This window comes from Chaetodon auriga, chromosome 3, assembly GCF_051107435.1.
Source record: "Chaetodon auriga isolate fChaAug3 chromosome 3, fChaAug3.hap1, whole genome shotgun sequence".
NCBI classification, from domain to species: domain Eukaryota; kingdom Metazoa; phylum Chordata; class Actinopteri; order Chaetodontiformes; family Chaetodontidae; genus Chaetodon; species Chaetodon auriga.
The window spans coordinates 8,326,110-8,352,418 of NC_135076.1; the positions used below are offsets into that span (position 1 = coordinate 8,326,110).

General features: G+C 41.9%; 1 protein-coding gene across 1 annotated transcript in view; it reads right to left on the reverse strand.

Annotated features, from left to right (window-relative positions):
• Positions 1 to 11,675, reverse strand: part of bcar3 (BCAR3 adaptor protein, NSP family member) — a 43,096-nt gene extending 31,421 nt beyond the window's left edge. The window contains exons 1-3 of the mRNA XM_076723488.1: positions 11,532 to 11,675; positions 4,274 to 4,469; positions 3,312 to 3,563 (exon numbers count right to left, since the gene is read on the reverse strand). Coding sequence (XP_076579603.1) covers positions 3,312 to 3,563; positions 4,274 to 4,461 — 440 coding nt within the window. The 5' untranslated portion in view covers positions 4,462 to 4,469; positions 11,532 to 11,675. The remainder of the gene's footprint in view (positions 1 to 3,311; positions 3,564 to 4,273; positions 4,470 to 11,531) is intronic.
• Positions 11,676 to 26,309: the final 14,634 nt, after the last annotated feature.

Here is a 26,309-nt window from a genome sequence, read left to right on the forward strand (position 1 = left end):
AACTGAGGGAAATTCCCTTTTCCACTCGGGGAGGTCAAAGGTCAGGTTCACAAAGAGAGTGGGAGCCCTGGAGCTGATGGAAATTCAGTGTCTTAAACCCAGGTTATCAGGTGAAGAATGAGCCCTCCACCCTGCATCTCGATGGATGTTTTGTTTTACATCTTTCTTCTTCCCTGATAAGGGTCAGAAAGCCTGAGTGCAGCATTAAAAGAAGTGAAACAAAGTATGGTGAAAGTGAGCAGGCCAGGCATTCCAGACTACACAAGCTGACCACAGCTAACTTTTCTGCCCATATTGCTGAAACAGCATCAGACACAGGATTTTTCTGCTTCTACAACCACAAAACTGACCTGCAGCACAGACAAGAGACAGAGTGATGAGGACAGAAAGAGTGGAAGCGAGTGAGAGGAAAAAAATAACATGTGCAGGGAGGGCAGAGGCAGGCAGCACTCGCCGCAGTCTTTTTCTGGCTACTGTTGTTCTTTGCACTTCACCACACAATACTCAGCACAACCACAACTGGCTTCAGTGAGGGACTGCACCATATTTGTGTGTGTGGGAGCGAGCAAGACAGAGGGAGAGAGAGTGACAGACAGACAGTGGGAGCAATGGAAAGAGTTCAGGAGCAGAATGCAGGGTCTGCAGACAGCCTACAGAGGTCAGTGTGTTTTCATAATAAAGGTCCACAGACTCTTAGTATTTGCTGTGGACAGCTGTGTTTCCAGTCCACTCCATGTAGGGATGGACGTGTGATGAAATAAATACTCAGAAAGTCAATATGAATACTGTGGAAAGCTGTAGAAAAATTAGAACAAATAGTGCAACAGCTCCAGGACCATTTTAGGAAACAGAAAAAGAACTTTTGCTGTATATTACTAGAAAGTTTTAGCAAAAAAACACTGTATATACAGTTTGCATGTAGTTTGAAATAGAGACACAGCAGGTGTGAGTAGCCTCTCCTCTACCTATTTGTGTTGCATTGTGGGACAATGGTGTCTAAAACAGTGCATGCTAAAATGTAGTGAATTTAGTGTAAACAATGACATCTTTAAGTGTGAATAATCTACAAAGTCAAATCTCTGTCAGAATTAGTGTGTTGGAGGAATTTAAGGCACATCCAGCGACTTGCTTAATGGCCTGGTTTCGAGGTACCAATAACAGGCACTTTATACGACTGCTTTCCAATGCAAGACAAACACATCTTTCCAGTCCTTATCTCCTTGACATGATTAAATATTTTACAATGGCACAAACAGAAACATATGCTCACAGTTTGCTTTAAATGGAAAATCCATTTTGTTTTTCTAAAACCTGGTGGTGAGTCTCGTTGACCCCATACCTCCTCATCTCACACCCTCTCTTTTATTTGCACCATTGAAGCATCACAACCTGCTGGTTTTCTCCCTTAGTTTGTCTGAGATGTTACTCGGGCAATAAATCATCAGGTATGAACATATGTGGATTCTGAGTCGATTAATATATCAATCTTTTGTCATTTAAAAGAGAATATAGTGTAAACACAGTTGAAACTACTGTTTTAAGTAACTGTTTAAGCTATCAGTCTGATTTGATCTAACATTTAAGAAGTGAATCCGAACACAATCAACAGATAAATGGGGTTTTAACTTCAGCTCATCTATGCTGATGAAAGGAAAAGTTGCATGTGTCAACAGTCTGTCACTGTCCATTTCTTCTCCACTCCCTCTCATCCCTCCCTTTGTCCTATCTCCTTTCCACTCTTTCTTTCTCCAATCTCCTCTTCTTCCCCCTCCTCCTCTCCTGGTGGTCTGCCGAGCTGCCCACAGAGGTCAACAGAAAGAAAAACTGACCAATCGGAAGCTAGGGCAACATAAGGTCAGGGGTCAGAGGTCAGCTGACAGCATGAGCGATGGAAAGTCAAGACCAACTGGCCAGCGGTTCCACTCCTTTATCTTTTTATAGAAAACTCAACTGTGAGGAGTTTCAAAGCAACAACACTGAGCTGTGAGGAAAGTTTGGACTTTTTTAAAACCACAGGCTGCTTTTCAAAAGAGAAAACTAAATATGAACGCAGTGAGATCTGTGTGTAACATTCTCATATCTGCTGTCACTCACACATAAGAGTCTGCTTTGTGGTTGAGAGGCCATTAGTGGGTTAAACTGAATTATTACCAAGTGCTGCTCTTTGATCTTCAGACAGCTTGAAGTGAGGCTGACATTAACTGATTAGAAAGAACAACACCAACCAATTACTCAGCTACAGAGAGATGTCTCTTTTCAGAAGATGCCTTTTAAGATGTAAAAGGATCCAATACCCATAAAACTGCATTGGCTTCATGGAAAAACCTTCTGAAAGAGACAGTGAGAGTATGATGCTGTTCATTAGCCACCTGCACAGGTTGAATCTGACCTGGACAAATTGTCCTGCTGTGTGTCAGCAGCGTATGAAATGGATCCAGCATGGAGGCAGAAAGACCGAGCGAGGAGACAAAGAGCTCACAGTAATCTGTGATCTGTCCTGCCACACCCTGACCTACAAAGGTAACCCAACTGCTGGGGGCTGCACGCACGCACCCACAGACACACACACACATGCACACCAAGCTGGCTACATCAGATACAGTCTGTTGTAACTCTACACTAGAGATAGAAAGATGGGAAGACACGATGAGGGATGAGGTGTGTGTGTGTATGTGTGTGCGCGCGTGTGCGTTCTCTCTGAAGTTGAGCTAACTGCTTCACCCCCTCAGGGCTCCTTACAGGTTCGCCTTTCTCCATCCAACTCCGAGCGCTCTTTCTGAGCTCTCGCTCTGAAGAGGAACAATTAGAGCAAATAAAGCTTTTCCTCCAGAGCAGTTTCAAGTGATTAACAGTAACAAAATAATGCCAAGACAGTGCGGTTTTTAGAAACACTCCACCAAAAACCTGTCTTTGGCTATTAATACTGACTGCCTACAGATGAAAAGTTTGCAGCATCACAACACAGAAATTTATATGGAAACTGACATATATTTTCTAAATTTTCTTTTTGGCATTTTATACGCAAAGTGAGTGTTTCTTCAGTCACATTTTTTTCTTCATAGTCTTCAGTTAAAGCAACATAGATAAGGTAACTGTGATGTAGACTGTATCTATCTATCTATCTATCTATCTATCTATCTATCTATCTATCTATCTATCTATCTTAGCCATGAATGTTGAAGACAAATCAGAAATTGTAGGTATCAAAATTCAATGTTGGTAATCAGTATAAAAGTGTATTGTCTGGACTGAAATGTGAGCCTGTGTGACCTTACGTGAGCATATTTATGTGTGTTTGTTCATGTGTTTACCTGTAACCATGAAAGTCGTCAATGATATTTTGGACCAGCGGGGAGGTCATGGGCTGATGGATGTGGCCGGGAGCCACTGACGTGTTCCCACAGAGTATTGGCTGTGTGTGATTGGCCCTGGGGTCCCAGGTGTAGTTTCCATGGGTGAGACTGGCCCCTCCTCGCTTGCGTCGAGGCAGAGTTCCATGAATGGAGATTGGCTGGTAGGCAGCAGGCATCTCTGACGGGCTGATGCCCTGACCTGGAGGGAGACTGGAAGGCAAAGGGAAGGAGGAGGAGAGGAAAGTTAGACTAGAGTATTGAAGTAAGCTCAACTAACTACTTGTGAAGACCAAATTTTGAAGAAATCCCCTTCCACATGGAGCAGCAGCTTTTTGTTTTGCCTTAAGATTCCACAAAAGTACTTTCAAAGGTAAGGAAAACGCTCCTTTCCACACTTTGACAGAGTCACACTCGGTATCGACTTGTTCCAACACTTCACTGACGCCTTTTGATGCTGCTTACTGTACACAGACTAAAATATTTAGATGTTTATGTCTGGTCAACATCAGATGGAAATATGTGCTGTGTTGTGTATCATCTTATAGATTTTCTCCTGTAATTCAGCCTTTCATGTTTGGTATTTTTGGAAAGTCTGGGATTTTCCTTTGAGTTTAAATGATGGCTTGCGGCTTTGAACAGGTTTTGTCCACACAACACGTAGTTGTAATACTTGACCCACCTATTGCTGAGGCAGCACCAAAGAACAGAGAAGAAGCAGATGATTATTTTTGACATTTTCTCTCTTCAGAGCCAAACTGCTTTTGAGCTCGAATTTACTAGTACCTGGTTCTGCTCTGTTCAAGAAATGCCAGCATACAGTTTGTTTAACTTGTTATTTCAGACAGACCCAGAATTTTCCCAAGATTCTTTCAAGTTTAGTTTTTATTCTGCTGCTAGCCACTGCCGGTCACCCAACTCACCTCGGTCTGGAGCTGAGGAGATCCATGGAAGAGGCGAGGGAGGCCTGGAGCCTCCTGGTGGAGCAGGTGCTGCTGCTGGGGACACCGTGGGAGGTGGAGGGGACTCCAGGGTGAGCAGTGCTTCCTCCCAGGGTGTGGTGCACATGGAGTGACCTGGGCAGACTGGCAAAGCGCCCCTCTGCCATCATTCTCAACTCTGGAAAGAAACACAGAGGACTTTAATGCTTTATTTTAACAGCACTTTAAAGGTCTGGAGTTCAAGAGTTGATGCTGCATGTATATACAGTATATATGTATTTAGCTTTATTACGGTGAAAGAAGAGAAGTCAGGCGTTAACCTCACAGGAGGAGTTCCTCCAGGTGTGTAGTAACCTAACATGCTTTCAATAACCTGGGGGACACAGCTATGTAACTATGGTAACACAAGACAGAGGGGTGAGACGTAATACTCTGTAATACATGACTGTAAAGACGTGTGACACTGATACACAATACTCACTGAGATGAAATATTGTGATACACGATACACACATAAAGAGAGCCAGTGCAATAAGGGCCCCCAGCGATGCACTCACATACCCTCTCACGTCATTATGCATACAAAATACACCTCTGGGGAGCTTGTCATTTCATAACATCACTCCAGTAGTTTCAGTTTAGCAATGTGAGTCTAATTCTAGGAATACAGAAAGAAGAATGTGTATCAACCAACAATTATATATGCTTGAACTATAGGAGACATGCTATTAGGAGAGCAGTAATATACTGTACAAGAAGGGTGACTTGTCAACCTTCCATGCCATGAAAATGACTGAAATGAGGACAGGAGTAAAGAAATGTAAGTGCATGCTATAGGCTGTATTATTATCTACAGACTCATACAATTAGGCAATGCTGACAATTCTTTATATCCCAGCAAGGAACTGACAAACAGCTTCTGCTCCAGACTTTTCATAAAGTGGACTGAAAAAGCAATCTTTTTCCTTTGCTCATGTGGGAGATCTTGTCCAATGACGAGCAGATATAAATACACAGACGTGGACAGGACAGATAGGTTGGCAGTGATGGAAAACACTGCTCAGGTTCTTGATAAATTCCCCTGCCGTATGATGATGAGTGCACAGGATGCTATCTTCTGCTCTGAATCACTCACCATGCAGCAGTTAGTCATACTGTACAAACTTAAACACCATCAGCTTACAGACATGTTGGATGGTACGAGATTCCAAAGAGCCTCCCCTCCCTTTCTAATCTCATCAAAACTAAGAATATGAGCGGAACAACTATAATGGTGTTTGTTTCTCTATTTAGACGACCTGATTGTGATCAGAGAAAGCAGGCTGCTGAGGAAGCTGCCGGGCTTGGTACTGTGGTAGTCTTGCCAGATGCAGTCAGCCCTGACCAAGAGGCACTGTTTGAAACAAGGCGATCAACATGGCTGCTGGTGGAAACTCATCTGATTTCAAGGCAGAGGATGAGAGTGTGAAGAGCATAAACTAACTGAAGTGAAGAAAAATGACCAAATTGAACTGAACTGACAAAACTGCCCTGCCCAGTCACACAGCTTTTACTGGAGAACACGATAATTACAAAAGACTACCCACAGTTAACAAGACATACAGCATGTAGATGAGCACTCATTTTGCAAATTATGCCTGTTTGCTTTCTTACAGGGACTTAGATGAGAAAATCAGTTTGGATTGTCCTCAAGATGTTTAGCCTGGTTTAGCACAAAGACGGGGATCACAGGGAAACAGCTAGTCTCCACCAAAAGAGAGAATTCATCTTTCAACGGTCTGAAGTGATCCTGTTTCTGTACTGTATATCTTGTTCTTAGTTAGCCACCAATAATACAAGAATAGCAAGAATTTTGTTCAGATTTGTGAAAGTATACCAAATCACAAAGATGATGCATGAATTCTCGTGCCTCAGCTGTAGGTCTGATGTGCATCAACTGATCATTAATCACCAGTGTCTTTTTTTTTTCCCCCTATTTTTACTTGTTCAACACAAACACCCAGTGCATGAACAGGACCACCTTGCATCTGTTAGAAGTCACCTTTCACACAGCCAGGCTACTTATTTACTCTACGTCCCCTGAGCTGAACTAAATAAATATGTCCTGAAGTTAGCTCTGAAGAAAATGCAAAGTGGTGAAAGTGATATTGATATTCTCGTTCGACTCCCAGTAAGAAAGAAAACAAGCACTTTTCCTCATATGCCCGGACTATTAGTACCTAAATGTTTTCTACACAGCTCTTTTTTGTGAATTGGAGATTTATGGACCCCAGAGCTTAGTGAATACAGGAAACCAGGAATCAAATTTAAAATGGGGCCTATAGCCCATTTTAGCAGGGGGGCACTGAGTCACCAGCTTGTGATGATGAATGACAATAAAAATGCAAATATAGGTTTAGGGAGAGGAACAGCTGGCCAGTTCAAGACTTTTCAGCATGACAAGTAAAGTTTATGCACACACACTCACACACACACAAACACACTGTAAAAGTCCTGCTAAGGCATGCTGGGTCAGAGTGTGGATTCCTCTGAGGGGCAGAACGACTACAGGAGGAGGACCTATTATAAGACCCTCCAGGAGGGTCAGCTGTGTGTATGTGTACTTGTGTGTGTGTAATTGTGCGTGTGTGTGTGGCCCTGACCATCTGCCAGACACACACCCTCCCCTCCAGCGGAGAAAGGCCTGACTCTCACTGAGTGAAAACACACACACACACACAGCACTTACACACACGAATACTCTGTCAATTAATCTAATAAATAAATTATTCATGCTAAGAGCTACAGGAAGTCACTTCAACACTGAGCGAAGGTGTGAAAAACCACACACTTTTCTTCTTCTCCTCTCTCCATCTCCTTATCTACACACTATCTTCCACACCATTCATTTCACTTCCCTCTCTCTCTTTTGACTCCATCCCTCCTCATCCATCTTTTCCCTTTCTCTTTCAATTGTGTGCCCCCCCCCCACCACCAAACAGACGTCCCCTCCCTCCTTCTGTCTGTCCATCATGATGTCAGCTCTTCTTTTGCCTCCTCAGTTTGTCACCTTCTTTCTGCTCTTTGTCCTTCCACCTCCTGTGATAATAAACTTTTCTCTTTTTTATCCTCCTCCTGCTTCATCCTTTGCTCCCTACAGCTGTTCAGCCACCGGCTCCTGCACCCTGCGTCACACACACACACATATACACGCACACACATAGAGAGAGAGAGGGAGTGGTGGCATTTCCTACACCAAGTCCATTATTTCTATTTTGGGACGTTATCACACATTTATCCTGGAATAAAAAGGGAAGTTTTAAAAGCTCATTCACTATTTAGTCACTTTGTACTCGGTTTAACCCGTGTTAGTTTCTACAGTGAGCTAACTTGTGACTCGTGATGCATGTAGTATTGTTGCAAGCATTTCAATATAACCCATGAGAAGTGACTGGCGTTGTGCTGACATCATTTTCAATTGAAACAAGTAATATGCAGATTTGACCTACAAACACCACGTAAAGCTGCATCAATCTCACTGACGACTGCTGCCAGAATTTTGCTAGCTGTGGCAAATGAAAAGGACGCCTTTCATTCTTAATCCTGCTCACAAAGCTCCGACTGGAGATGTGGACTACGTTTTCAATTTCTAATCATTTATTGCCTGACAGATATACTGGAACATCAGCCTATATGACCGATGAAGCTCTACTGCACAGCAATTCAGAGGAACCAGGCTTCATTGAGGATAAGCTCAAAATAAAACTCTGAAATGGGAATTCACAGTGAGGAAATACTTTGCAACTCTAACATTTAAATGGGAATGTGCCATCCAAACAGAAGTATCTTCCTTCACCGTGGTATAACAGACAACATATTGTGAAGTGCGGTGAGCTTTGTCACCAACACTAGAGAAGGCCTCGGGTTGGGAACACCAACACACTTACACAAACACACAGAAGGCCTTGGGTGGGAAACAAGTGCAGATTAACAGGAAGAGGAAATGGTAGTATAAACATTTAGATAGCAGGCAGCTCATTATAAAGGATTAGTAACACATAAAACAAATATCCCTCTCTCGCTTCCCTTCCTCCTTTTCTCTATCTCATTCTTTCTATAATTCTATCTCACAGGGTTGAACTTTACTCGTAAATTTAGCTGAATGTAATGTAATCCCCCCCACCCCCGCCCTGTCTCCCTGGCTAATCATATCCATCAGTCAGGAGTCAGAAAGCTTTGTCTTTAATCTGCTGAAGTAGTGGTTTTAAAAACTGGGCTTCTGGGGACCAACACTGGTCCTGAAGGTGGTTCAACAAGTTAATTCACTCGTACCATGGCTTAGCGTGTTTGGGGACTCAGATGTGACTGAAGGAATCTTAAAAGTCGTCTAGTTTATGCAACACAAAATCAGCATCTAGACGTGAAATGCGCTTTACACAATAATATGATTTAAGAATTAATTGAGGCTTAAACAGCGACTGTCGCGTGCTGCTCTCCTGGTCTCTTATTACACACACACACACACAATAGGGAGGACAACACAAACATCAACATGCTTGGGAATGAGGGGTTTCCTCTAGCAGGCTTAAAGTGTCTTCCTGCTATGGCATGCACACACACACACACACACACACACACACACACACACACACACACACACATCAGCGCATTAGCAAAACCACCCCTGGCCAGAAGTGAACAATGGGAACAACTGTCACATGACCGCTGTTTAGAGCCAGCCTTTGTTAACGGGAGAGAGAGAGGTGTCCTACTGCGCTCTTCAGTGCGTGGGCCCACCAGTGTGTATGTGCGTGTCAAGTATGTGTGCAACATATTAATGAGGCCGTTATTAAATCCCACAGCAGTAGCTGCCATTTAATACTTCTGAGTCTCTGAGTCTCTCTCTCTCTCACACACATCACCACCCCTCAGTGTGTGTGTACGTGTGTGTGTGTGTGTGCTCATTTTATGTGCCTACAGTGAAATGTAGAGATGGACAGGGAGGGAAAAAATGTGTTGTCCATGTACAGTCACTGAGCACCACACCATGAGCCAGTCAGCCACAGAGGAACGGCCAGCTGAGTCAGTCAGCGGTGGAAAGCAGTATTTAGCTCCTTAATTAAGTCAAATCAACAAAAGTACAGTGTAAAAGTCATCCAAGCACAGAAGTCCTCACAGCAACACCTAAATATCTTCAGTCTGTGACTTAGAAACAAACAGGATATAACATGTTAATGAGTGATCTTTAGAGGTGCTGGTAGGTGGATTTTCCCCATGTTTCCAGTCTTTATGCTAAGCTAAGATACCCATTTCCTGGCTCTAGCTTCATATTTAGCATACAGACACGAGAATGCTCATTTCTCATAAGTCTTTGACGAGAAGGCACATGAGTGCATCTCCCAAAACGTTGAATTATTCCTCCAACAAACAGAGCAGAGTTCAGCTTGAAAGAGGAAACTGACTATTCAATGCTCCCTTGCATTTCCAGGTGATGTCATTAGTGCCACTGTAATCATAAAGACAACCGGATTGTTTTTCCTCATTAGGAGAATTACGCATGAGTTCATTCATTCATTTAATCTATAATGGAGACACGACAGCAGATAGAAATGCTGCCAACAAGACTAGACCGCCAGTCAACCTTCATTTTCCCAGGAAACTGTACGCAAAGGCAGAAAAAAAGTAGTGCCATTGACCAATCAACTAAACTTCATAATCATATGTTAAAGCAAAAAACCTGCTCCTTTTAGAGTGCTACTTTGTTCATGTTGATAATGTCGCAGTGGGTCAGTAACTGCTGGATGGTTTAATGTGCATCCTGTTCTATGTGTTCATCATATATCGTGTGTATGCAAAACATGTGTCAGCAAATTAACTGGCAGCTATACGGGCGTCAGAGAAAGGTGGTGGAATGAAAAGTACAATATTTTCTTCTGAAATGTGGAAAAGCTTAAAATTGTACAAAGTGGTACTACTCGAGTTAACTACCAGTATCCCAAAATTACAGTTAAGTAAAGGGCTTCAAAATATATATTTACATTTTTACTTTCAACTCCTGCAGTCAGTGAGTCAGTCAGGCTTTGTGAAGACCACCAGTCACATAGTGTTGACGGCTGGCTGGAATAGCAACCGCCTCATCCCACTGGGGCAGGTAACACAACACCACACACACACACACACACACACAAGACGTCCACTGCAAGTACACGATCATCACAAGGTTAAAGCTGAGCTCTGTGAATCTGACACATGCACATTTCAGCATTAATTAAAGGTCCAATCTCATTTGCTCAGTTTAGCGCAGCTACAGGGTTCAGACACGACACTGACTAATGTCTGAAACAACCTGTTGCATGTATGTGTTTATCTGAACAACAAACAAAACATCAACACACAGATGCAAACATATGTCTGCCTCTGTCATCATCTCCTGGGTGGCTTGCTGTGTAAAGATGTGTTGTCATGACTGAACGGTCAGAGTCTCAATGTGAACAGCAGTCACTCAACCTGTTAACGTGTCTGTGAGCAAGACAGTGAAGAGCTGCTTGTTAGGAATTAAAAAAAAAAAAAGAAGTTAAACAATATGCTACAATAAATACTGATGACTCTGGAGCAACTCATATTAAGTGTTGCTGACTTCTAATACCACTTAGTCAATTCTATCTCTGGTAAGTGGCCATTAAAGTTGTTGAACTGTTGCAAATATGGAGAAAAATAAACCTCTGTGAAGCTAAGCTATGCCTTTAACCAAACCTTAACCAAGCAATCTCAAACTTACTCGAACACAAGCGAGCAAGGAAAGAATCTTGCTGAAAAATCTTGATCTTATCTGTCATATTTCATGTAATCGTTTCCTGCTGGGGTGTCTCCACAGTTAGCACCACCAATCCAAGCAACCACAGTTACACCCAGCGCCTTGGGATGGCAACTTATTGCTCAAAAAGTCCCTCAGCAAATCTAACTCACTGCAAGCTGTAAACAATTTAACCAAAAGGGATGGAGAGAAGGCACGAGAGCGTAGTGAAATCTCCAACAGCCACAGAGACAGGCAGAAGGTCATTTTCTATATTTAACCTTTAGTTTAAATGACAAAAAGTCTGAAAAAACAGAGGAGTGAAAATGCATCCAGAGGAGAAGATGACCACCAAGATAACTGTCTCACCTCTGTCTGCCTCGCTGCCACCAACTACATACACACATTCCTGCACACACCTACTGTGTGTGGATGCACGCTCAAACACACACAGATATTCAGTCCTACCTGTCAGTGTGACCTCTTCTCCTTTTTACAATCTTTGCTCTGACTTCTCTTTTAGTTTCGTACACTTCTATCAAAACTATTCCATTTCGTAGCTTGTTTGAATGACTGTGTAGCTGACGAGCTGACCGGCTGGGAGACGATGCACTCACGCTCCTTCAGACAGGCAACAACAAGTAGCGGCGCACAGTCACAAGCCCTGCCTTCCTCTTTCTCTCTCAGGGGAGTGATTTGCGAGCACCCAGCCCCTCCTCCTGCTCTACTGTGTTTGGGAGGAGTTTTCTTTCTTTCTTTTTCAGCCGAGTTGTCTCTTGTCCCCCCCCCCCCCCCCCAAACTCCTGCCCCCCAGCACCGAACAAAACTCTCTCTGCCCTCCTCTCCTCCACCTCCACCTCCCCCACCTCCTCCTCCTCGTCCTCTCCTCTGTGTTCCATGCGCAGCCTCATATTTCATGCTCCGAGTCTTTTTGTTTGGGACCTCTTACACCGACACCACCAACTGGTCTGGTACTTAGAGAAGATTTAGATCTGACCTAATGTTGCTATTTGCAGAGCGGGGATGAAACAAAGAAAAACCCCTCATGTCGGCATAGTTGTGATGTTTGAGGAACTTGCACTCAGGACTCATGAAGTTTAACAGCTTGACTCGGTGTTGGCTGAAAAATAAATCAGCTCAGCCTCAGAGTTCAGAAATCTTCTTGCAGCTTTCAAATATGGAAGGAATGCTGGCAGAAAACAATTAATTTCATCTCCTGAAGCAGCATGAAACAAGTAGGAGAGCTCTGCTTGTGTCATTACATCAAGTATGAGGTCATGATGAGTGTGTTAGTGTGTGTGTGCTGCCTGGCCCTCAGGACACACTCTCTCCTGTCTTTGTCCTCCTGTTCCTCTGTATTGTCTAGAGTTGATAACACCCAGACACGTGCATGTGCGTGCATGTGTGTGTGCGTGTGAGTGTTTGCTTTCAGACAATACAAGGAGCCCATCCTGCCGCTATGAAAGCCGAGATGATCAGATGGCCCGTATTGGACAGAAACACACACACACACACACACACACACACACACACACACACACACAACGCTGCCACATACATCACATATATGGAGGTCTTTTGATCTTGAGCTATTCACACTATATTTGTTAAGACTGAGAAAGCCACTGAAGTGCATGAGGGTCAGAAATGTCCTCATGGTGGTAAAGGAAGATTTTGTTTTCATAATAACCTTATTCATCATCGTAATAGACAAATTATTATTATGCCTTTAAAATGTATTCACCAACTTGTTTTTTTTAAATGTGGCAACACGGCAACACCAGTAGTACAGCTAATATATGAACAATAACAAAAAAAGAAAAAGACCAAAAAAATAGCCATCACCTTAAACCTTGTTAAACATCTATTAGATTTTTCAGAATGACTTTCTGGTTTAACTCTGACCTTCCACACTCGCTGCAGCTGTGAGTGCCCATTCAGTTTTTGGATGATATGCACATGCATAGACAGTTCAGACGTGCCTTCTTTTCGTTTCATTTCCAAATGAGTGAATTCAATATGGTGGCGAAACATTAGGTTTGTTTGCAATCTGTATAATCGTCTGACCGCTGCTGATTCCTTACTGTTACAGATTACAGCAATTAACCAGAAAAATATCAATAAAACTATGAAAATGAAACGTGTGGTGTTAAAACTGGTCATTTTGATCAGATTTCAGTGTTGTATGCCAGTGGTTCACCTCATAGGGGTTGTGAAGGGTCATGACACAATATAAGAGGTTGTAAGGTGTGGTAGGAAAATAATAAAAACAAAATTCTGCCTCACAGACCATTTTTATTTTTGGATCTTTTATCATTTTTGTTCCTGTGAAATATGCTATGGTTTTCATCCCACTATTTAAAATCATTAGAGCACATTTTGGGGAAATCACTCTTGAGTTGAACTGCTTGAAAAAGCGGGGGAACCACTGTTGAAGGCTGTATTCTCATTTTTCCTTTTCACCACAAACAGTAGAGAATAGAACATTCACCAAAACTAGTCACTGAAAGAAGCCTGAAAGTCATACTTCTAACAAACCACAGAACATGTGGTCAATTAAATGTATGCGCTGTAAAGGCCCAGAGGCATTAGGTAATGCTGATCTGATCATTAAACAAACACATTTTTAGCTTATTCACAACCACCAACAGTGGGAGCAGGGATCACAGCCTGAATGTCAAAGCCAAGCTTCGAAGTGGCTCCTGGGCTGCAGCAGAGGTGGAGGGACTGTTTGAGCATGAAAATATCCAGTTCAAGCTCAATTCCATTTTTTGTCCTGAGTAAATCTCGGTACCATTTCACACAGGCATGCGGAAATTCTTGGCATCTTTGTGTGTGCAAGGGTGGTATTTCCAGGAAGGTGTACAATGAGTCAGGAGTGTAATCTGTAATCATCTCCTGAATCACCCCTTGACCCCACCCCCCCAAAATTGGGGTAAGAGGGGGGTGTCACGTCAGAGCAGAGCTCTGGGGACTTTTTGCCTTTATTTGATAGCATAACTGAAGAGTGACAGGAAATGGGAGGGAATGACAGGCCGCAAAGGGTTGAAATTAAATTCAGGCCCCTGCTGTAAGGGCTCAGCCTTAGTACTTGAGCCTTTCATGAAAGGTACAGAGGCACATCCTTATCCTCATTTTAATGATCTCATTCAAGTGGCTTTCCATCGTACATTATAGTCCAGTTCGGACAAGACCGACTGTTCTCACAGAGGGCTGCCCATTTGTTCTGGTTATGCTCAGTATCTGATGTATCCTCAGCTGGAATAGGATCGTTCGCTCAGTCCTCTGACCTCGTCTTCTTTTGTTGTGGGATCATGATGCTATAGGTGGTAATACATGACGGGGTGTCCTCATATACAGAAATAACAGAAAAGGCGGGGAAGAGTGCCCCAGTGTGACGCACAGGAGGAGCTCCTCCACTGAGAAGTATTTCTGGAAGTTTTATGATGTGTACAGGATTAGTTGTACTGTACAGGAAGCCTACAAAATCAGGACAAAATGTTTACTTTACCACATTTTTAGCACGGGTTTGGAGAGTGCCATAGTGCGATTACGGCCATTTCATGCACTTCCTGTTAATGTGAGTCCTCAGGCCAAGCCCTGCTTCAGCACATTGGCACTCAGGCAGCACAGCGTGTTGGCACAATGCCTCGCTGAGTCACTCACTTCTGAACACTGACCACCAATCCACCTCAGGGCACCAGTGTTTCTCAAAGCATTAAATAGATAGGGGTCAGCTTCCCCACTTACCAGAAATGACACCTGCACATAATTGGATTTGAGTACTGATTTTCTACAATTTGTATTAGCAAACATTTTATTTTTCTTTCACTTCAGTTCCTTTCTGAGTTTTGTGGTGTTGCTGTAACTCCTCAGCGGCAAGATATGAACTGTGCAAGGCACGTTCTCATCCCGGCTTCATCCTCTCCTCCTCCTTTCTCCCTCTTCCCTCCCCCTCATTCCATCCACTCCTCGTCTCCCTCTTCCCTTCCCTCTGTTCTCCTCCCTTATGGATCTGTATCTATACACTTGCTCATGTTGATATGTGTGTTTCTGATCAAAGAAGTGCACACAGTTCCCTGTTTATGGCACTCCTCATTCCTCTGGTTGCAGCCTCAGGGTATTTCCAAAGAAATAAAAGGCTAATTATTGGTCCAAATGTGTTTGTTCAAGTAGAATGAAATCTACTAATTCTTCTCACTCATGCAATGATGGCTTTTGTGGACAACAGTTGATCCACAGGATTCCTGTCAGTTATTTTAATTAACCTCACAACACAGCAGAATTTGACAGGAGTATCACTCATGATTCATGGCAGCTTCTGTGTAATAGAAATCTGTAAAGGCTGTAACATGCGGTGGCCCGGAGAAGTACTATAAAATCCTGGGTGGTTCTCTTTTTGTAATTTAATTACTTTAACGTCTTTATAAGAGACCATGTACAACATTGCACATAAATGATCCCATTTCTGTATTTATGATGGACTGTACTGAAAATAACAGAGCAAGTTTTCTTGTACACCCTCGCCAGCAAAGGGACAGCACTCAAGATTTATTGATCGATATCAAATGCTTATAAGAACATGTGTTTTATCTGATGGGAATGATGACTGCTGTCCATCAGAAGTTATGGTAGAGGTAACAAAAGGAAGGCCGACATTCTCACAACCAGTTTCCTGCCACCAGTCAGAAGCCTTTAAAACCACAACCATAACTGTTCCTTAACTAAGTAGTTTTTGAGCCTAAAACTAACCAAACTTTCACCACAGAGGCAGCGGACGCCAGTGACAAACAATGTTCTGCTACTGGCCGCTCTGGATTAGGTGACGAATGATCTATTTTGTCATTTACCTTGAGCGACTTGTTTTTTGGATGAGTAGAATGACCGTTATAGCAGCTTTTGGAGTGGTGATGGTACAGGTCTGCCCGACTGAACTGTCAAAAACAAAAATACAGCAAAGCTTGGAGGATCATTAGTGGTAAGTGTGGCATTTTGGATAAGCCTCCAGGCTTGTTTTGTCAGTTATTATTATGTTTTTGATTGCCTACATTTACACTCAGTTTCCAGTTTATTAAGTGCACCTATTTTAAAATACTGTAGTGTAATCCCATTATGTCACGAGGCTAAATAACTGAAACACCTCTCTCAGTGACACAAACTACATCCTCCAGATGAAGTCCTCTTTAAAACAAAAGCTGAACATTGTAGCTTTCATGAAGGTAGGATTTATTGCAGTACTGTTGTATTAGACTGTATTCATTTTAGCTAGGTGTACCCAATTTCCTGAATCTAGTTGCTGTTGACAATAACACAAGACAGCAGTGATGTGTTACCAAACAGTGCGACACCTACACTGCAAAAAACAGTTCTACGTGAACACGAGCACATTGTGTATGCTATAAACATGAAATAAATATCAATAAAATCAAAGAAGTGCAAAGGATAGAGCCTTGAAATCCAAATAGTCTCCACAAGGTCCCAACTTTTGTTTTTTCTTCAACTAGTTCTGTTTTTTGGCTGTTCCTATCTTAGATGAGCCTAATTCCGAGAACTGGATCTTCCCTGTTTTGACATACAAGAGATAACAGTTGTCTGCACACTTGGCGTTACTGACAAACTCAGGCAGAGGGAGATGTTTATAGTACACTCAGTATTAGCTCTGGGTCATGTTGATTAGTCTATCACCTTCACCATGGAGATGATGCCAGTGCAGCCTGTGCTTCTTGGGAGGATGTACTGTAACATAAATATCCAACATGTACAGGTTGTGGACTTAAAGAGCTCTGCACACTCAATTAGAGGTGAGATCTGCACAACAAAAGAATGATATTCCACTTTTTTTCATGGATATTGCCAATGTGACATGCATTGTGATCCATCTGCACAGATGCTGCAGGTCATTTTTCAGTTATTGATCACAGCAAAGGGGAAAAGTTGACACAGCGCAAGATTGCATTTGAATAAATAGCAGCAGAATGCTGTTTTCACAAAATCTTAAATCTCTGCTTCTAAAAAAATCAGCTTTCTTCTCTTAGCTGTAACCCACAGTGCATTTTGTGGTATTGATTCATTTTGTGAGTGTTAATTTTAGTTCTCCGGACACTGTTAGTTCTCCCGGGCTGACAGTCCACTCAGTTGACAGCTATGAATGTGTGCAATTGTCAATACGATAGTTCTATATTTGGTCTCAACGAACTCCCAGCTGACCGCTGTATGTATTCTGTCACCATGGCAACACAACCGTCCACCAGGGTTACAAACAAGCAAACAAAAATGTCTGCATGAACACCTGCCGTCTGTCTCTCTGTCTCTTACTCTCTCTCTCCCGCAAACACACAAGAACAATGTAAAACTTGTGTCAATCCATGTTTGGCATGGCACAGTATCACGGTGTGCTCTCTGTGTGTGTTCTGGTATTCACATCACTCACTTCCTCAGCTCATATACTTCAGGAAGGGACAAGCAGATCCGATCTTTGGATAAAACAGCCTGTACAGCTCTGTGAGCCACACTGAAAGTATCACTGAATGGATGCAGAAATGGACGTGTGTGTTAATTGTTATGTGAAAAAGCTGCTTTCTCTGCTTTTAAGACAGACTAGAACACACTATTCCTGTGAACCAGTACAAAGACAGAAGTGGCGCCAGTTCAGGATGGGATCTCCTTTGAATGTGACCATCAGGTTTTTTTTTTGGTAAACAAAGGCAATGGTCACGTAGGCGATCAGATATGGCAGAACACATACTGCCTTGTCAACTTTCTTTTAGTATGGAAGCTGCTAATACTCCCCTCAATCCTGCAGCATCCAAGGCACTGTGGTCACTATCTACTAGGTACAATAAAATCCCATCCTTTATTTTGATGGTTGCCTGCACATTATTTTATCCTGGTGTTTATTAAGACTGCATTATAACAGTCACATTTGATGAATTATACTTCCATGTGCACAGTGATGCCTTTGCCATCAATACCTTGATTGCATATTGCTCATCATTAGCCTCTTTACACAACTTATGGGTTGATTTTAGAAAATATACTGGGTGAGAGGACTCTGCACATACTGCAAACTTGTTGTCGTGATGTCAATCCAGGTTACTCTTTAATAGGGGGTCTATTTGGTGAGCAATGAACAGGCAGTTCTGAGAGAGAACAGTGATGGTTGTTGGAGAATGGAGCTGTGTTAACAACTGTGTGCAGTCCATGCAGTTTTCTCAAAACCAGGTGCTTGATTAAATTACACCATCCAAGCCAGATGATGTTTGTTTTATTGTGCATGGCTTTGAAAATGTACAGCACATGATCCAAATCAGAGGCTGCAGGAGGAAAGCACATAGTGACCTGTTTTCAGATGACTACAGCAATCTAATAAAGCTAGTGGTTGTAAATAACAGTGCTGGGAGGGATCACCCGTTGATATAGTCAAGTGATATGAAATTATTGATTTCATCTGTGCCTATGTGAAGCACACAGCCCTGTTCTGGCATGGATAATGGAGCAAAATTACAGTTTCCTACTTTAACTTCAATCAAGCAGTGAAGCATTTATTAGCATTTGAGCTAATAAGTGTGGCCATAACCTGAAATTTCTTGCCCTTTTTTCAAGATAAAATTACAAACAAGAACACAGCTAAGGTCACAGTAAATCTTTTGAGCGTACCGAGTATCCACATAACAGCCTCAGCACCACAGTAACAACTGTAACTGTACTTTCAAACTTGTGAAATATGAGCTTGCACGTGTCTGTTTTACTGATGTCTCTTATTTCACCCTCTAATTGTTCTAATTGGAGCATCTCTGCTTCTCTCTTGCCAACGAGGAAAGTACCTGGCAGTCATGCACACACACACACACACACACACACACACACACACACAGATTCTTATTCTAGCCATGTAATCACACGTTGTGGCCAAAAAAACAGGAATATGATGAAATAAATATGAGGCTGGAAGCAGTGTGTCAGTGTGCGTGTGTTTCATCCTGAAGGTGCTCTCACTGGAATGCTCTTATCTGGGTCAAATGTTGAGTTGGCATTTTGAGAAGATGCTGCGTGTGTCTTTGTGCTGTGTGTGTGCGCGCGCACATGTGTGCGAAGGATGCCATTAGCTGAACAAATCTGGCCTTTGTGTTAATGATAGGGGTGGCAGGCTGCCAGGCAGACAGATAATACCACAGCAGTTGGTGACTGAGTGATTTCAACTAGAGGCTGTTTCACCTCAGCAACAGTCCTCAACCTGCAGGTTGGGGCTCCACTAGCGGTCACACAGAGATCTCAGGAATGTGAAAATTCATGCTTTTGAAGGGGTAATCTGTGAAGCAATCATCTCCTGTTAATATTTTTGGTGGTCAGCAGTCGTCACTTACAAAAGGTGTCACTGTGACATGTTTTTCAGATTTTTTTTTTATTAAGATATAGGTTTTTTTTTAACTTTCAGTGTTTAAGGTAATTCATTTGTCCTTCTCTTTATGTCTAAATATATTAGCTATGTAACAATGCAATGTTTTTTCATCAAATAATTTTTATTTCGACAACCATCGGATGGTCTGTCCTGAAATTTTGTGCATGCATTCATTGTTGTCAGAGGATGAATCCTGGAGACTTGGTGATCCCCTGGTCACAAACTCCAATGTCAAAAATTCAGAAGCAATTATAGAAAGGGGAAATTATTTAAAAGAAGAAAAACTTGTTACATGAAGTGTTAATTTGCACTATATGTGTTTCTAAGTGTAATTTTTTTTTTATGTTGGTTTGACTTTATGAGCAGCATGATCTACTTATTTAGTAAATCAATATAGTAAAACATGGCAGTCTTGTCTTATTATAAAGCAGGAAGAGATGGCAAAGCCTATGATACCACAGTAGCTCTCCACAAATAGCTTAAAAGGCCTCTTTTTATTCAGTTAGTGTCAACATCATCTACAACAAACTTCAACCAATAGTTGATTTCACCGTCTGCCAGATTTTCATCTGTCATGTTGCATTTTTGCATGAACCACTTTCAAACCATTTTAAACTGTCCTTTGGTGATTTCTGAGTCCTCCAACATTTTCTTTAAACATTTACACAATCGAATTTGTACAAAACTGAAATTCTGTCAAACTCAGAGGTGTAAGTGAAACATTTTTATACTCACTGCAGCATTAGGTCTGCTTTTGTTTTTTAAGACACTCTATTCCAGATGGTCAACCAAACTGACTAAGAGACAGGAAGACATGTTGTCCTTATAGTCCCTGATTCCTTTAACAACTTCACAAAGTCTGGCTTCTGAAAAATTTCTAATTATCCAAGAAAACTGCATCCAACTGCACGTTGAAGTAAAGGTCGTGCATTGTTGTGGTTGCACACTGGATATTTGCCTGTGCAAACACATGACTTGTTTTGAATATATTTATGCCTTAATGTCATGTAAAAACGGTTGCAAGAATCAACAAGTTAAAACGTATTGTGTTATATGTGTTATTCACAGCTTCAGACGAATCACTGAAATTATTCTTACTTGGTATTAATTGGACCTTCATACAACCCAGTCACCAAGACAACAGTTAGATTTAGCAGGATAATGCATGGGAAACTTGGCAAACAAAGCAGTCAGCCACACACACACACACACACACACACACACACACACACACACACACACACACACACACACACACACGCACACACGCACACACACAGGCACACACATCCATGGCATTCATACACACTCTTCTAGAAGTGATTAAACCCAGCAGGACTGCAGGCCTCAGCACCCTTCTCACTATTTACTGACAGCTTTGGAAGTGTTCACGTGTGTGTGTGTGTGTGTGTGTGTGTGTGTGTGTGTGTGTGTGTGTGTGTGTGTGTGTGACACAGTATTGTCCTCCCACCAGACAACCCCCTCCCCACCACCAGACCCCCCAGGCATAAGCATGTCTTTACATGACACTAATGCTATCTGTCTCTGTCTTTCTGTCTACAACACAGGGCTACACAGGGGGAAGGCAGAGAGATGGAAACTCGGGAGACTCAAACATGGAGCCAGAATCAACAATCTGATGGAACAGATAAGGAAAGATAATGTTTGGTCAACCGTGTGTGTGTGACTGCCTGTATGTGTATTTGAGTACCTCTCCTCCTCTCTCGCTCCTGGAGGAGGCGAAGAGAAGTGAGAAGGTGCAGGCGGTGGAGGTGATTGTGGACTCCGAGCTCCAAGAGGTCATATTCTGAGAGGTGGAGCAGGTCCTGGAAAACACAGAAATACAAACAGAAAGTTATTCTGAAGTGGTGGTGCTCTGTCGATAACATCCTGTGGACTTTTGATAAACAGAATATTAACACATCAATGTGTGGCTCTGAACACCTTCCAGACTTTTTTTTTTGGTTTTTCAAAAATACATGTACACCAGTCTACCGCAGAAGCTGTGCTTTCTAACAGCGAAAGATAGCAAACACAAAAAAATAGCTTGTGAGGAAAGTAATATATCTTGCAAACCAAAGAGGTATTCTAACTAACTGTTCACTAAGGCTATGGGTGAGGTGTTATATACTCTACATACTGCTGTGCTTGGTGGACATTAAGACAGACACACAATTTGGATAAGTCGATGGCTCCAGCAGAGCAAAAGAAAAACTGCTGAGACCACTGGTGACCTCCTGTCTTCCAAAAGTGTGCCGTCTCCTCCCCTCATCCTGCTCCTGTCATTACAGCATTGTCTTAAACACACACAGACAAAAACACATCCTGCCTCACTTTAACCCTCACTATGGTATTAAGGTAAATGACCCCTGAAACAGCCCAGTGAGGGAGATCCACAAAGTCTTTGAACCAGATCTCAACCTTGTACAGTAATGGCACGACACAAACACACACACACACACAAACATGTAAATGACACACACTTGTGTCATCACAGGACGCTCCCAGCTCAAACCAAGGCCTTGTTGTTTTGGTTTCTCAACAATACGACCATTCTTTTCACTTCATCACAAACACTGCTCTATTTAGACTACACACACATACAGTGGGCAAACCCATGAATAATCACAAACACACACATATGAGGCACACACACAGAAACAGGGCACAATCAAATTACAGTCATTCTCGGTCACATACAGCAAGTTAGAAGTTCTACACGCATCTCCAACCACAGACACATACCTGCATACCAAAGTAGCCAATTGCACGCATGCACATGCCCACAAAAGTTGCAGAAAAGCAACAGTTTCAAGAATATACTTTAAAAAAAAAAAACAAATGCAGACAAAAACTAAAATGAGTCTGAAAACCACAACAATGCACATTTACAGACACACATTAGCATGTGAGCACACACGCACACACATATAGCCGGTCATTGTGGTCAACGTGCCTAGACAGCTCGGTAATAACATGTTGGTAGGTTAAAGAAGAAGACGCTACATTAGTTCTGCTGATGTTAACACGAGTAACCCTGTGACTGTGTGTGTGTGTGTGTGTGTGTGTGTGTGTGTGTGAGAGAGAGAGAGAGAGAGAGATGGCTGGCATATCACAAGCATATTCTATCTCAGAATCCATCTCCCCCTCCCTCTGTCGCTCTCGTCTCCCTCTGTGTCCAACAGCAAGTTGACATGTTTTCTTTTTTCTTTCTTTTCCAGCTCATGCAGAGCTGAACAACAATATGAACTCTCATACCAGTCCTCTGGAGAGTTGATACAGCAGTTGTCAGTGTTGGTTTTGCCTGCGTGAATGTTGTTGTAAGGATGAAGGTGCTTGTAAAGACTGAGCAGTGTGGTACAGACAGTGCTGGGTGATAAACACCTCCACATCCACATTTCTGATATCAAAATGAATCAGATGAGTTTGTAAACCTTGATCTGCAGCTTTTTGGGGATCTGTTAACATACTCATGGTTTTGCATGCTAAATTAATCTTAACATGGTGTACATTCATTCCATTTATGCAAACAATGTTGTGGTTTTGGATGATCACTAATGGGAATTTTCATCATTGCATAAAGTTACACAAGAATGAAATGCTAAATTTGTTTTTTACAGGCTCTCAGTGGTGAATCTCAAAACTCTGTAGCTCATAATTAATGTAAAAATAAGTGTCAACACAAAAAACAAAGAGTTAGAAGATGCCCTTGGGACACTATACGTCCATGTAGCTGTTAGTAGTGTTGGTTATGCTGGCTGAGTTGGTTTTACCAGTATGTTTTGTTAATGGGCAGCCTGGATGGCTACGAGGTACTGAGCTGGATATTGTTATTCTAATATCCAGAGAAAGGCTACCAAGGCTGAGCCGAACTCATTATGAATGGAGGATGGTTCTTATGCTTCCTGCAACTGCATTACAGAGACAGAGAAACAGAAGCATCAGCAGCTCCAGTCATCAGCATATATCTTAGAGGTGTAGAGACTTTCCATTCAACTGAAGGAATTCCATTCAGTGCACAATGATGTTTATTGGTTGTATGGACACTTGTATGCAGATAATTTTGAGAGATAATTTCACACAGCAACTGTAATCTACTCCATTATGGTTAAAGGAGACTAGAACAACACTTTCTTGTCCTTGGCTCACCTTGTTTTCTCCACATCTGTCCTCCCACCCCCTCACCTTCATTCTTATAAACCTTCCTTATACCTTCACTAATTACACCAATGCATTCTGGGTGAACATTAAAAGGAGGTACTGTGATGGAATAATTCAATCTCATCTCCAAGCCAATGGCTGTGTAATGTTCAAACTGAAATTGGCTAATGGTGGGATGTTAAAACAGCCCCCACATCACTGTCCATTCAGTCTAATAGACCCATGATGAAGTTTTATTAGGCTGCTTTATTAGGCTGCTGTTGGAAACACACTTAACAACAACAGTTGGCTTTACCAGAATAGAGTTTCTTACACAATATGGTTTCATCAAATATTTAGTGAAATCCCCTTTTAAACAGACATGTTGTACGTTCAGTTCATCCAAATTACAAAAAATATATTTCTTCAATTACCCCTGTTGGAGTCTGGCCATACAGTTAGTGTCAGCTTTATGTGTTGAATCTCCACAGGAGCATTTTCTTTGGTTAGACAGAAGTTCAGATGAAAACTGTTAAAGCAAAGCTTTGAGCACCACAAAAGATATTCCATTACACTTCACTGTATTGGGGTAGAGGCAGATATCTCAAAAGCGAAAGTATCTTTGTGTCTAGCAACCACCAGGGCGAGGGCTTTTTGTGATTTGGGTTAACTGGCTATTGTTGGCTATTGATGTACTATTTTATATACAGTATTTTAAAAATACGTGCTGCTACAAAATTAATTGCAGTACTTTGATATAATTAGTAATTAACAGCATAGTTAATTCTCAGTGTAAAGACCAGTTTTTACACAAATGGTATTATTAATGCCACAGTTCCAAACTTCTTGCAAAACGGATGTTTGTACTCATGCCTCCTCATCTTTGACTGGAATCAAATGGATGATCATTGGGATGTGTTTGGGATTAGTTTCACGTTTTCTGAATGGAAAACATGTTATCTGTTCTGGAAACAAACAAATTTCACCCAGCAAAATCTGTTTCTGCAAAATAATTCTGTAACATGGGTCATACAAATTTGAGTCATGCTTAATTGATTATTTAATTAGTTATTTGTGAGGATAACTTACTCACAACTAGCTGCCTATTCAGGAGTTATAAGACAAAAAGTTGGAGACTGTCCTTGTGAATATAAGAATAGCACTGGTTGTTTGGTAAAAACAAAATGTAAACAACTGATACTAATGACATCCTGACCAGCAAACTCTTGTGGCCACCCAGAAAACAAACTGCTGTTTCTGGGAAGCAAAGGTAGAAGGACAGCGTTGCAAACGGAGGAGGTCTGGGGCCTGAATGCAACACACGTAGCAGCTGATATTACGTCAATGCATCATGGTGCCTGCCAACAGAACAGTAAGTAGATTCAGAGTGTCACATTTTCCAGGAGAAAAAAAAATTGTTGTCATTGTTGAAGTAAAAGACGAGCCAGTGTGTCACAAACGTCGGTTTGTGGAGACGTGGTCGCAGTGATGGGAAAAGGCTAATCTTGAGTGCCATTGCAGCTACATAACTTGCTAAACTGAATGAGCTGCAAAGACAAATGCACTTGGGTAAAGTTGGCAGAGTCTTTGGGAGAGTTAACCAAGCTTTAACCATAGAGGTGGAGCTCAAACAGCTCATTCAGTGATAAACAACCAATTCTGTCGTTCAGTTTGGAGGGTTTGTTCAAGAGCTGGCACTCAGTTTAGGTTTAAAATGCATCATCTAAACCTCTCCTCCCAGGTCACAGACTAAATTCACTCGGAATATATTACATACTTAAATTGTGGCAAAGAATTGAGCTTTGAACTCTCACTGTTGAGGCTAATCTACCTTTACTTTATTCCAATTCCCCGAAATCTGACTCAAAAGCACTCAAGTGCAGAAGCTGACAGTCTTATACGGTCTATTAATAATATTATTAATATACAAAGTTAACACATCTAAACAGTTCGCAGTGATTCAAGTAAATTTACTTTTCTCATGTTGATTTTCTCAGAAGGTTTTGAGGTTTGTTCCTGTAACCTTGTACAGTGGGTACGTTTAGTCTACTGCTAGCCCAACAGTTTTCTCAGGACCAGGCAAGCCTGTTTTCAGCCATTATTTACTAAATAGCAATTACAAATAAACAGTCATGTAAATGAATCTCTATATCTTGGTAGGTTTTGTTTCTGCGTGTACATGCATTTGCATTACCTCTACACCATCATACTCCTGCTCCAGTGCTATGCAGTATTGCGGCAGTCCCAGCTGGCTCAGCCATCTGGAGATAGACTGGTGCTTCATGGTGACACATACACACACACAGGCATGTACATACGCACACACAATCTGCTAATCACACGCTTTCTTTTTTCAGGCAGAACCTGGAACACAGAAAAGGAATAGAGGATTAATTTATTTTGGATGGCTCGCAGAACAAACAATGAAAACAAGTACACAAACATTTCAATTGATCCCAAAACTACAAATTGTAAAGCCTTTATTTTTTAATGTCACACAGTGGTAGATTCAATGTTGTGTGCAATTAGTGTATGTAATCTAATTAAAAGATGACACGCACACTAAGATTACTCATCCCATATCTGCGCAGTGACTTCTCTTGACTGTGGAATCTGCCAGTTTACTACGACTTGGCTTTTGGAAAGTACAACAGGATATGAATGATGCATGTTCACATGCGTTTAGCGGGTCTAGGAAAAAAGGACTG